This window comes from Solanum pennellii, chromosome 6 (genome assembly GCF_001406875.1).
Source record: "Solanum pennellii chromosome 6, SPENNV200".
NCBI classification, from domain to species: domain Eukaryota; kingdom Viridiplantae; phylum Streptophyta; class Magnoliopsida; order Solanales; family Solanaceae; genus Solanum; species Solanum pennellii.
This window is the reverse complement of record NC_028642.1, coordinates 54349165-54361849: the sequence shown is the minus strand read 5'-3', so window position 1 is coordinate 54361849 and position 12685 is coordinate 54349165. Positions and strand designations below refer to the sequence as shown.

The 12685-nt window shown below is 35.3% G+C and overlaps 2 protein-coding genes across 2 annotated transcripts; one reads left to right on the top strand and one right to left on the bottom strand.

The window, feature by feature from the left end:
• The first annotated feature begins 1844 nt into the window (after positions 1 to 1844).
• Positions 1845 to 5756, top strand: LOC107021160 (hydroxyproline O-galactosyltransferase GALT6). Its single transcript, XM_015221768.1, has 7 exons — positions 1845 to 2694; positions 3603 to 3838; positions 3921 to 4211; positions 4320 to 4448; positions 4532 to 4705; positions 5063 to 5170; positions 5246 to 5756. The coding sequence occupies exons 1-7, from the start codon at positions 1845 to 1847 to the stop codon at positions 5456 to 5458; spliced, it is 2001 nt and encodes a 666-aa protein (XP_015077254.1). The 3' UTR covers positions 5459 to 5756.
• A 489-nt stretch (positions 5757 to 6245) lies between these two features.
• On the bottom strand, positions 6246 to 10761 carry LOC107021554 (HIPL1 protein). The gene is made up of 7 exons (XM_015222239.2): positions 10668 to 10761; positions 10169 to 10326; positions 8719 to 9486; positions 8422 to 8638; positions 7707 to 7885; positions 7359 to 7600; positions 6246 to 6786 (listed from the first exon to the last, which is right to left on the bottom strand). Exons 1-7 carry the CDS (start codon positions 10759 to 10761, stop codon positions 6372 to 6374), a joined length of 2073 nt encoding a protein of 690 aa, XP_015077725.1. The 3' UTR covers positions 6246 to 6371.
• Positions 10762 to 12685: the final 1924 nt, after the last annotated feature.

Genomic DNA, 12685 nt, shown 5'->3' with positions numbered 1-12685 from the left:
CCAACCATATAAGACGACATAGCCATATAAAATAAGCTAAGTACAACTAATTAACTCTTTTGTGTTGCCAAATTGGTGAATATACTATTTTAATAAAATTCACTATAAAACATCTCGATTTTAAGGGCCCGTTTGATCATGCGATATGATATTATAATACGAATTATGATATAATATCATAATATAAAATTATGAGATAAAATTGAAGTTTTATTTAGACATGTAATATAAAATTTTGGTGTTGTATATTATCTCCCATAAACATAAAAATATCATAAGTTTTAAAACTGTTAAAATAGCCCCTATTGTTTATTCAATATTATCAAATAAACAAAAAACAATAAGATGGTATGATAAATTATTATAAAGTTATTGTTTCCCCACTTAAGTAATTATTTCATCAATATATTTGAGTAAAAATGTAACACCTTTCACGAGCTCTTCGAGATTTTTTTACTCAACAATCGTGAAGTGTGAGTTAAAGTGATTATATGTCTGTAAGAATAATAAATTTTTAAAAGTAATGATGTGATTATAAATTTTATTTACATGTGAAATAAATGGTTAGTAGATAGAAATGTGGATCAATTTTTGTATTAAAATAACTCAAATCATGATATGATATTCCCGTATAATTTTATATCATGGTTTTTGGAGAATATGGTATCATATCTCATGATACATATCATAAGATGGAATCAACGTAAAATTACATATCCAAACGCTGATTCCATCTCAAGATACCATATAGTGATATGGTATCACATGGACAAACGCCTACTAAATAATATTCAATATATACTTAAGACTCAATAAAATAAGCGAAAAATTACAGTATCTCAAATTAATTTGATAAAAATAAAAATATTAGATAATCTTTTCATATAATCAAATTTAATTGGCAAGGTCTTTCGATCCTTAGTGATGAAAGGTAAAAAAAACTTTATGAAATTTGTTGACCTGGATATCACGATTATAAAAATCTAGCTACTATTATAGTTTAAGTGAAATTAAGATATATAAGACAATTTGATCAAAGTCTTTTTTTAAGGCCAAATTTACTTTAAAAAGAAGAAAGTATTCAATCAATTTTTTAAGAAAAAAATAAGTGTTTTTGAAGAAGTAAAAAACTCTATTTTTACGAAAAATAAAAAGGTTATCTTTTTTTTCCAAAACACTCTAAAGATAATATGGTTGAAAAATATTTTTTCAAAGCATAGGGAAATATTAATTACTAATTAAAAGTACATTTCGAATAACTTAATTGGTCTATCAACCAAATATTTTTTCATTAAAATTAGCCAAACACAGAGCACTTTTTATTAAAAAAATAATATTTTTCAAAAAAATTATTTTGAAATATAGAAGTTTTTAGTTTATAATTTCCAATAAGTTTTCAGGAATAAAATATAATAAAAACAAAAAGTGGAACACATTCCATCAAGATTCTTCCATTAACTTTTTAAAGTGTAAAGCTTTTCCCAATTCAAATTGAAAAAGATACCCACTGCCCACATTTCTCTTCTCCACCGACCCTCAACCCCTCTCTCTCCTCTTTCTCTCTCTATATCTATACATTTTTTTATATATGTATATCTCTCTGAACTTGCTTGTGAGTTGTGATCATACTTTGATGACCTAACTCTTTCTATCTTTTTCTAAACTATACTTTTCCCTCTTTCATACAAGCAAAGTTTTTTGTTTTTGTATAAAATTGTCGGTTTTGGAAATTTTAGAGAAACCCCATTTTCTTTTTCTTTTCATATTGTTGTGTTTTTAGCAGTTCTTCATGATCATTAGAAATTGAAAGAGGGTTTAAGCTCAAAAAAGAATTTTTTTTAAACATGAAAAGAGCAAAATTTGACTTGTTCATGTCACTGAGTAGGCAAAGATCGTTGCAAGTTTTGATTTTGTTTGGTTTTTTGTATTTATTTTTGGTGGGTCTTGAAGTTCCTTTTGTTTTCAGAAATGGGTTTAGTTTAGTTTCTCAAGACGGTTTTGGTACAGGGCAGTTTTCGAAGTCTTTTGTGCTTGATAGTGAAGAGGAGTTAGAAGAAAAAGAAGCCCCAAATAGACCTCTTGATGTTCCACTTATGGTTCCAAATCAATCAAAGACTGAAAGGAAGATTAGAGAAATCAAGAGTCCTTTGTCAAGTTTGGTTTTTGACGGTAGTTATGTGAATATGACTAGTAATGATGGGTTTTCTGGGATTTTGAAGTCAGCAAAAGAGGCATTTGAGGTAGGTAAAAAGTTCTGGAAAGAGCTTGAATTGTATAAAAAAGAAGTGGGTAGTATTGTAGAAAGTAACAAGACAGAAGAATGTCCTCATTCCATTTCAATATCAGGGTCTGAGTTTTTGGGAAAAGGGAGAATGATGGTGTTGCCATGTGGGCTTACTCTTGGTTCACATATAACTGTTGTGGGTAGGCCGAAAAGGGCTCATCAGGAGCGTGATCCAAAGATATCACTGCTGAGGGAAGGTCAATTCTTGATGGTTTCACAGTTTATGATGGAGTTGCAAGGTCTAAAGACTGTTGATGGGGAGGACCCACCTAGGATTCTTCACTTCAACCCACGGTTGAGTGGTGATTGGAGCGGGAAGCCGATGATTGAGCAGAACACTTGTTATAGGATGCAGTGGGGAACGGCTCAAAGGTGTGATGGGTGGAGGTCCAGGGATGATGAGGAGACTGGTGAGAATATCAATTTTGGTTCTTTTTGTTACTTTATTGGTCGTTAAGACATTATTCTGTTTCTAATGAACTAGTTTAATGGGTCAACTATGCTCATTCCCAAACTAGTTGGACTGTCCCTTTATGATCCTTTATATTTTAATGCTTAGAAGATTCATGTACCTGTTAACTTACTGCAATCCTCCTCCTTTATCTGTACTTGTGACCAGTAATGTGAAACTTACATAGGCAGAGTTGCTAAGAAAAGTCAAATGTTTAATATTAGTTGAACTTAAAAAGATTTGTTAGCTGGAGAAACTGTTTGATTTACTAGTTGAGGTTAAAAGGTGGTTCCTTTTTACTTCATCCGTTTTTGATTTGTTCGTCTTACTTTCCTTTTTAGTTTGTTTAACAAAGGATGCCTCTTTCCTTTTTTTGGCAACTCCTTTAATTCTAACTTTCCACATGAACATGTTTAAGATCACAAGATCAAAGCATATTTTTTGGTACATTACATATTTTTAGTTTAAGACCACAACATTGAAAAGTCTTCTTAAAGTCAAACCGGACAAACAAATTGAAATATAGGTAGTACTTTTTTTGTTGGGAGGTTGGTAGTGGGTGGGGATGCTGCAGAAGTTTCTATAGTGCATAATCAAGCAGTTGAATAAGTTTGAGTATAGAGTTTATTGCTTGAGGAAGTTCTATTTCGTGATGGGTACATTCCTAGGATTATTCTCATGAGTTGGGGGTTATAATTATTTTATATACCTTTTCTACATGGGATTCTTGGCCATTGGATGGAATAAAAAATAAGCAAAATGCCCCATCAGTTACATTTGCATCTGCATCTCTTGTTGTCTGTGGCACAGTAATCTATCATTTGTATGTGGTACGGCATTTTTGGTAACTTCTAGACTCTTTTGCAGTTGATGGCCAGGTAAAGTGTGAGAAGTGGATACGAGATAATGACACCAACCATTCTGAGCAATCAAAGGCATCTTGGTGGTTAAACCGGCTTGTAGGGCGAAAAAAGAAGGTCGATTTTGATTGGCCATTCCCATTTTCAGAGGATAGGTTATTTGTTCTAACTCTCAGTGCCGGTTTTGAGGGTTATCACGTGAACGTTGATGGGAGGCATGTGACCTCATTTCCATATCGAATTGTGAGTAACATACTACCACCTCTCCAGTTTCATGCTGAATTATTGAATTGAACTAACGAAGTTTACCATTGATGCTTTTTAGGGATTTGCGCTCGAGGATGCCACTGGTTTGTCTTTGAATGGTGATATTGATGTCGATTCAGTCTTTGCTGCCTCCTTGCCCACATCACATCCTAGTTTTGCTCCTCAAAGGCATCTTGATATGTCAAACAGATGGAAGACACCACCCCTTCTTGATCAGCCTGTGGATCTGTTCATTGGCATTCTGTCGGCAGGCAATCACTTTGCTGAGCGAATGGCTATAAGGAGGTCTTGGCTGCAGCACCAGCTAATCAAATCTTCGAATGTTGTGGCTCGATTTTTTGTCGCGTTGGTAGGTTGATAGATGGTAGCATATACATCATTTTGCGAATATAGTTTACTATTAACATTGGTGTTGCAGCTTGATAATTTGAGTTTAACATGGATTGGTTTTTAACAGCACGCTAGGAAGGATATAAACGTGGAGTTGAAGAAAGAAGCAGAATTCTTTGGTGACATTGTCATTGTTCCTTTCATGGACAATTATGATCTTGTTGTCTTAAAAACAGTTGCCATCTGCGAATATGGGGTGCGTTGTGGATTACCTATAAACATTGTCGTTGGTTGTCCCCAGCTTAACGTCATCCCAATATTGATATTTTCTTGTTGCAGGTCCATGTAGCATTTGCAAAAAATATCATGAAGTGTGATGATGATACATTTGTTAGAGTGGATGCGGTTATCAAGGAAATAAATAAGATACCCGAGAATAGGAGCTTATATGTTGGAAATATCAATTACTATCATAAGCCCCTGCGTAATGGTAAATGGGCAGTGACATATGAGGTAATAGTTTGGAGTTCCTTTTTAAATTTTTCTTTCTCCAATCTCTATGTGGCTAGAAGGCCTAATAGTGCTATTTTCTTTTGGCAAAGTATTTTCATATGCTTCATTGTCAAAGAAGAGGCTTTACATTTTCCCGTTAATAGTGTCTGAGGAACATGCTTAGAATAGGCGAATCTGCTTTTCTAGGGGAATATAGTGAGGCTATTGTAACTATTGCTAGTTATCTGCATGGATTATCTCTGGATGTTGTCTAGGTTTTTGTCTTTTCAATCTCTTAGTCACTCAGTATTCTGTCCTCCTAGAACCCCACGAAATCTGAGTTTCTCATCTAATATTCGTCCCCGGGTGGTCCCTCAGGAATGGCCAGAAGAAGATTATCCACCTTATGCTAATGGACCGGGTTACATTATTTCATCAGCCATCGCAAACTTCGTCGTCTCAGAGTTCGATAACCATAAGCTAAAGGTTAGACAAATTCCATGTCATCTCTTTCCACAAGTTATTACTCATGAAATAGCTAACTAGCTCCCCAATGTGCAGTTGTTCAAGATGGAGGATGTCAGTATGGGAATGTGGGTCGAAAAATTTAATAGTTCATCAAGACCTGTGCAGTATGTACACAGCTTGAAGTTCTCCCAATCTGGATGTGTAGACGACTATTATACCGCTCATTACCAGTCCCCTAGACAGATGATTTGTATGTGGAACAAATTACAACAGCTAGGCCGGCCTCAATGCTGTAACATGAGATGACAATTCGGATTTGAAGACCGAATGGAATCTGAAAACAATCCCACGAACTAGGATAGACAAGTTTTGCAGTTTAATATACCATGATCTGTATATTCTCTGGAAGACTTCTTTATATGATAGGGCTACTTAGGCGCCTTGAAAATTTTATTTATTGCTTTCTTTACCTTCCCTGTCTTCATAACATAACTTTTTGAAGTAAGTACATAAATGTGCATTTCAGAATATTTCCACATACGTTTGTATGTAACTTATCATACATTAACAGCAGCAGAAAGTAACAAATTTAAGATTCCATGAAGTTTCATCTGGTTTAAATCTCTTGTGGTATGTATTTTAAGGAATGAGGTTGACTGATTCAATATAAGTATTCAACATGAAGTACTATGGTCAAACATAAAAGGTGGCTGTGTGGGGAAGTTGACACTTGACATGCTTTGTTGATTCTTGAATATGAACAAACTGTTAGATCTTAGCAGCAGCAAAATGAATAGAAAAAGGAGATTGTTGGGTATGCCAAAGATATTAAGGGAAAATGACAGTTCAATTCTCTATTGACAATTTTCCTTTTCCTAAATAGCATATAAAGGTTGACCATCAAAGTGGTATCAGCTGTATAATAGTCAAGTTGTCCTAATGGTTTCTTGGTAGTTCCAAACAGTTAGCTTAGCAGGATTTCACAAGCGGTGTTGCTCTATTGTTACAATACGTTTTTCCAGCCAACGAATTTACAAGACTAATAGTTATTATCTCATAAAGTGGGGGGTGGGGGGATTCTACGCTACTGATGATGTTTGAACACTTTACCATAAAAAGAAAATTGATATGTTACATCTGATACAACTCCAGAAAGAGAAAAGAATAGCTTTATTGTACAAGACTTGTCAATTGAGAAGCCTCTGTGTCTCTCTATACATTAAAGCCAACTAGTCAGCATCAACATAAGTGACATTAAAATGACTACAAAGTTACTGTATGAACCTGTTAACATGATTGCTGCTGAAGGAGGGGAAGCAGGAGGAGGACTAGATGGGATATCATCATCAACAGCAGAAGAATTTTCCTTTGCACAAGTGTATTTACATCGACTAGGACGAACAACTCTGTAAACTCCACTACTTGCAAGAATATACATGTCCTTATTGTTATCTTCACCATATGAAAATATGTAGCCTAAAGCTGGAACTGAGCTTCCAGGAACAGAAGTACAATCTATTGGTGATTTCTGAGCACAGTTGAAAGAAATTTGACTAGTGTTAAATGTTCTACTGTCCTCTGGATTTTCAGTGCCTGCCCACATGAAACCTGCATACAGATCAGCAAAAAGATACCTGCAAAATTTCACCTGTCATTACAATAGTTTAAGAAAATGAACTTTAGCCTAACTCAATCTCGAAAGAGTTTAAGTTACATACACTGTGGTATGAAGATTTCTATACATTATCATGTCATTCACATGATATCCATAGTTAAGTCTCCATAAAATGTGATAGATTACCTACTATAACATATACATGTGACATGCTGGTATAAAAATTCCTTAGTTTCCTTCGACCAACAGTATATACAACTTTAACTTATCTCCAAATCTAGGTCAGAGATGAGGAGTGCCTAAAACCAATAAAAAGCTAACAACCAGTGTGGGACATTCTGATACCCGCACACGCGAGACTTGATATTTGAAGCGTGGACAATATAGTATGCGAGCCCAAATTGAATAAATCAAGAATAGGGATGAGTCTAGTGTTGATATCACGTAAACAGTTGTACCTTGAGTCTAACTCAATCTCAAGAGCTAAGCTTATGAGACGAGGATTGTTCAAGTCCATATAAGGAGAAGCTACTCCCTCAACCAATGTGAGACATTCTAACACCACAAAAGGATATATTCAGAAGGGCTCACCTTCCTTGCATGCAGGGATCAGTCATGGACCTATAGAAGTATCCACCAGTAATTGATGCTGACCCTCCATTCTTGTTCACATCAGAATGATTATATCCCATGACTGGGAAAATGGGGTTTATGGAGCTCATAGATTTATTTCCTCCGGGAGATTTCGAAGGAGTGTAAAGGTAAGGACCCTCGTACTCGTTCCAGCCATAGTTACCTCCCTTGCTGATTATATTCACCTCTTCGAATTTATCCTATGAAACAATCATAAAATGCTTGTGAGTACAATGTCAAAATACATCTGTTTGAAACAAGATTTAAAAGATCACATTCTTGTAGAGTAAAAGACATGTACTTTACCTGTCCTACATCAGCACACATGAAGTAAGATGGTCTAGCAGAATCAAAGCTGCAGCGCCAAGGATTTCGCATTCCTAGAGCCCATATTTCAGGCTGCAACTCTTTATCTTCAGCGTAAGGATTATCCTTTGGTATAGAGTAGTTTCCCCATAAACCGAGCTTTGTGATCTCTTCTACACCTAAGGGAACAGGCACCAGATACAAAGTAAGGGGCAAGAACTGATAGACCAGTAGAATAAAGCAGTGAACTTTTAAACATACAAGAAAGTTGAACACTTCTCTATTTTTGAGATCAATGATGAAAAGGACTAAAGTTTAGATGAGAATGCCTGGAAAAAATGACCAATGCAGAGCAACTGAAAATGAGGCACAATAAAAAGTGTGTAGACAAATAGTAGGAAGAAATTTCCTCATCCTCAGAAAGCACATTGTTACCTTCTACTTAGTTCTACTGGTCTTTCCAGTAGACAATTAAGCAGCCAATCTACTTGCCAAAGTAAGAAAAGGATAATGGATTTGTTGGTCGTGAGTTTGATAAACTTCTAGCTTAGCCGAGATAATTAAGACAATTTCACTTTCTGTTTGATATATAGCAGGGATTATGAAGATTCAGATTGCTTTTTAGTATCTTTTTTTCCCTAAACATCCTTTTGAGGTAGCTTAGTAGTAGCAAGATCATCGATAATAGCACATATAAAACTGAGTAGTGACTTACTGGATGTGCTATCAATATCAAGCCTAATAATCTTTCCCAGCAATGACTTCTTGTTTTGGGAAAAATTGTAAGGATCACCTATACCTCCGCCATCGCCCATCATGAAGTACAAATATCCATCTCTCGGTCCAAAAAGTATCTGGCCTCCGTGATGACCTGTAAATGGAAGGCCCATGGTGAATATCCTTCTGACTTCTTTTGGGCTGGCAGTTTTTGCCTGGAAAGTTGAGATTCATTTATTAGCATTCAGAGCTAAACAAAGTGAGAACAAAATATCCATTAGACTCTCAAAATTACCTGTGTTGGCTGGGATCCACTAGCAGTAAATTCTGCTATCACAGCTTGATATTGGCATGGTTGGGAGCCACTATCACTAGGTAGTTTTGATGGATCACAGTCTATATCTGAGTTACAAGAACATCTTCCTCCACATCCAGGCCATGCTTGCTTATCACAATTAAATGAAACAAAGAATCGTCCATTTTGTGAGAACTTTGGATGAAATGCAATCCCCATCATTCCCAGTTCAGTGTCAAAATGAACTTCATCTATTAGGTCCAAGAAAGGACTAGACTCATCAAGATCTAACAGCTTTCCTGAATCGACTTCTGGAATAGTAGCCAGCCATATTTTCCCTTGCTGATTCGAGAAGAAAGCACGACTAGAGCCATCAGGATGAGCAACCATATTGATGTAACTACCATTTCCAATTTTCTCAAGACACAAACCTCCTGGAGGACTTATAGGTGTGGTGGTATTTAAGCTGACAGGTTCTCCAGCGAAGCATACTGATCCATCCCCAGAAGCTCCACCAAACTCATTACAGAAATCAATTTGTGATTTCCATAGATCTGTCAACTTTGTGGAATTGGACTTGACAGAAGCAGCAAAAGGAGAACTTATGATAGACACATTTTGACATGTAGTCCATACTTTAGAGCAAAAGTCATTCTTAGTTTGGCTACTTTTGTTTGAATTTTCTGAAGTTGTGGAGTTGCACAAGATAGGAAGTTGTCGAGGAACAGAATCAGTTCTGAACAGCTCTGCTGAAAATTTATCACACTTCTGCAAAAGGTGAAAAAATGGATATCAAAAGTTAAATCCTTAAAACTTGTACTATCTGGATACTAGTAGTTAGTAAAGATACCTAAAAGACCTACCATGAAGCAGATTATTAAAAGTAAGATCATTTTGAGCTTCACAAACAAGAAAGAGTTAAAAGGGGCATGACAGATTTTTGGTTTAATCCAATAGAGGTTGCTGAAATAATTAGAAGTGGACTAATTGTTGTGATAATATAGGTTCTTTATACAAAAATGATAGAGTTAAACCTCATAGTTTCATCTTCATATAGCAAGAAAACAAAAACAGAAAATTAATTTGTTCAAAACTCAAGTGTTCTCATTTTTGGTAAGATAATTATAAGGAATCACAAAGATTATCCTTTTACCGCATAGAACAACATGCTCAGTGTGATTGTACAAGTGGATCTAAGGAGGGTAGTGTGTACGTAGAACTTACTCCTACCTTGGGAGACGGAGAGACGGTTTCCAATAGACCCGCGGTTCAAGAAAATAATAGGAGTAAAAAAAACCACGGCAATATACTCAATCTGGCATTAAAAAACATTCTGGAAAAGAAACAGTAACTACAACAAAATACTAATACGATAATCAAAGTACAAGTATCAATAAATAGGAGTAACAGAAATCCAAAAGAGCAGGAAACTACTAGATTATCTTCTTACCGCACAGATGACAGATTTTACAAGAGAAGCACAACTAGAATCAGAAATGTTCATAGCATTGAACTGAGTCTGAAGTTGTTTATCATCAGTGGAGTTGCAGCATGAGGTTCCATTGTAAGAACAGAATGCTAGAGGAGTCTTTTGCTGAAAAGGAGCCCCTGTAACACATGAAGTAGCACCAATCAAATTAAAAAAACAGAATAGACAAGAGTTAATGGTCAAAAACACAGATCAAGTATTCCTTTTTCCGAGTTCCCAACCTGAACTATCACCAAATGTTTATCGAAAGATACCTCAACTATCAGTTGTTCCCTTAACCTAGAATATCACCATCATTCAGGTAGGATAAGGGAACAACTGATAGTTGAGGTGTGTGTCGATAAACATTTAGTGATAGTTCAGATATAAAATTCGAAAAACCGGATACACTCACTCAATAGATAACTGCAAATAAGAAGTTTCTCAAGATAGAACTTCTAATGGACTGAATGGAACTTACTTGAATCAGTACACAAGGGAAGTGAAAAAGAAGGATCAAGAATCTGCAGAAAGTTCAAAAGAATGATGAATATGACAAAATGACTCCTTCCCATTGCTAAAAGAAGAATTAATATTGCAGTTACATCAGAGTTCCTAATAGGAAACAGACTGACTGAAGAGACAAAAGTAAATGTTTTTAACTTTTTGNATCTTCTTACCGCACAGATGACAGATTTTACAAGAGAAGCACATCTAGAATCAGAAATGTTCATTGCATTAAACTGAGTTTGAAGTTGTTTATCATCAGTGGAGTTGCAGCATGAGGTTCCATTGTAANATCTTCTTACCGCACAGATGACAGATTTTACAAGAGAAGCACATCTAGAATCAGAAATGTTCATAGCATTAAACTGAGTTTGAAGTTGTTTATCATCAGTGGAGTTGCAGCATGAGGTTCCATTGTAAGAACAGAATGCTAGAGGAGTCTTTTGCTGAAAAGGAGCCCCTGTAACACACGAAGTAGCACCAATAAAATTAAAAAAAAACAGAATAGACAAGAGTTAATGGTCAAAAACACATATTAAGTATTCCTTTTTCCGAGCTCCCAACCTGAACTATCACCAAATGTTTATCGAAACATACCTCAACTATCAGTTGTTCCCTTTCCCAACCTAGAATATCACCATCATTCAGGTAGGAAAAGAGAACAACTGATAGTTGAGGTGTGTGTGTCGATAAACATTTAGTGATAGTTCAGATATAAAATTTGAAAAACCGGATACACTCACTTNCTGAACTATCACCAAATGTTTATCGAAACATACCTCAACTATCAGTTGTTCCCTTTCCCAACCTGGAATATCACCATCATTCAGGTAGGAAAAGAGAACAACTGATAGTTGAGGTGTGTGTGTCGATAAACGTTTAGTGATAGTTCAGATATAAAATTTGAAAAACCGGATACACTCACTCAATAGATTAACTGCAAATAAGAAGTTCTTCAAGATAGAACTTCTAATGGACTGAATGAAACTTACTTGAATCAATACACAAGGGAAGTGAAAAAGAAGGATCAAGAAGCTGCAGTTGCTTCAAACTTTTGAACACACCTACCAACTTGTGTGTTATTGGTCCATATCTTACCATCAATCCATTTGCAAATTTTAAAATATTTATTTCTCTTCCATATCAATCTGTCATTTTCTCTTAACCACAAGGGTCATTTGACAAAATGTGCACATAGAGATGAGAGGCCCCATTACCAAGTAGTTGACTTTACAAGCTATAGCATTTGTTAAAAATAGAAGCAGAATTAAATATTGGATGGTAGACCTGAAAACACTGAATTTGTTTGACAAAAGACAGGCTGGATGGATCTTGGTTGGTTTCTTGTCCCCACTGATTGCACAAAATTGGTTCTATAGTCTAGCTATAGTTCATAACTATATATAATTATGAGGGTAATTGAACGGAGTAAGAGTTTTTATTAGGAGTCTCCCGATACTTTGTGAAGTTCACCAAGCATTGATGCCAACAAAGAAGACTTTCCTGATCCAACCATTCCAACAATTGCAGCAAGTTCCCCCTTTCGAATCTGAAGATATATGTGTTTCAGAACAATTTGATCACCATCATCTTCCCATGAAAAAATATTAATCTCATTAATTTTCCCTTCTTAAACTAAGAAATATGTATCTCTTTATTTTCATAATTTATATTTTCATAATCTCTATAACTCTTTATAACCCCCAAATTTAAATGTGTTTACTTATAATTATTTATTTGGTTTCTTTTATATATATATATATATATATATATATATATATCTTAAATTAAAAATTATGGATGAAGAATATCAGAGAATTCTTAATTAAGCGGCTTCAGAGCCATACTAAATGACGAGAAAGATTAAATGAATAACTGTATTGACCGACAGATGCAGCAAGAACAATAATTTTCAACATTCAGCAAAGCAGAAATCGTCAACTGAAGATTCTTAGTCAACCTAGGGAGGTGGGGGACTATTGAATACAACAG

Excerpts from the sequence above, each read along its gene's own strand:
- LOC107021160 (XM_015221768.1), top strand. The coding sequence starts at position 1,845 with ATGAAAAGAGCAAAATTTGACTTGTTCATGTCACTGAGTAGGCAAAGA. Across the intron at positions 3,839-3,920 it reads CCTCATTTCCATATCGAATT|GGATTTGCGCTCGAGGATGC; the intron begins GTGAGTAACATA and ends GATGCTTTTTAG. Across the intron at positions 4,706-5,062 it reads AATGGGCAGTGACATATGAG|GAATGGCCAGAAGAAGATTA; the intron begins GTAATAGTTTGG and ends GTGGTCCCTCAG.
- LOC107021554 (XM_015222239.2), bottom strand. The coding sequence starts at position 10,761 with ATGGGAAGGAGTCATTTTGTCATATTCATCATTCTTTTGAACTTTCTG. Across the intron at positions 10,327-10,667 it reads TCCCTTGTGTACTGATTCAA|GGGCTCCTTTTCAGCAAAAG; the intron begins GTAAGTTCCATT and ends CATGTGTTACAG. Across the intron at positions 7,601-7,706 it reads TGTGTGCTGATGTAGGACAG|GATAAATTCGAAGAGGTGAA; the intron begins GTAAAGTACATG and ends ATTGTTTCATAG.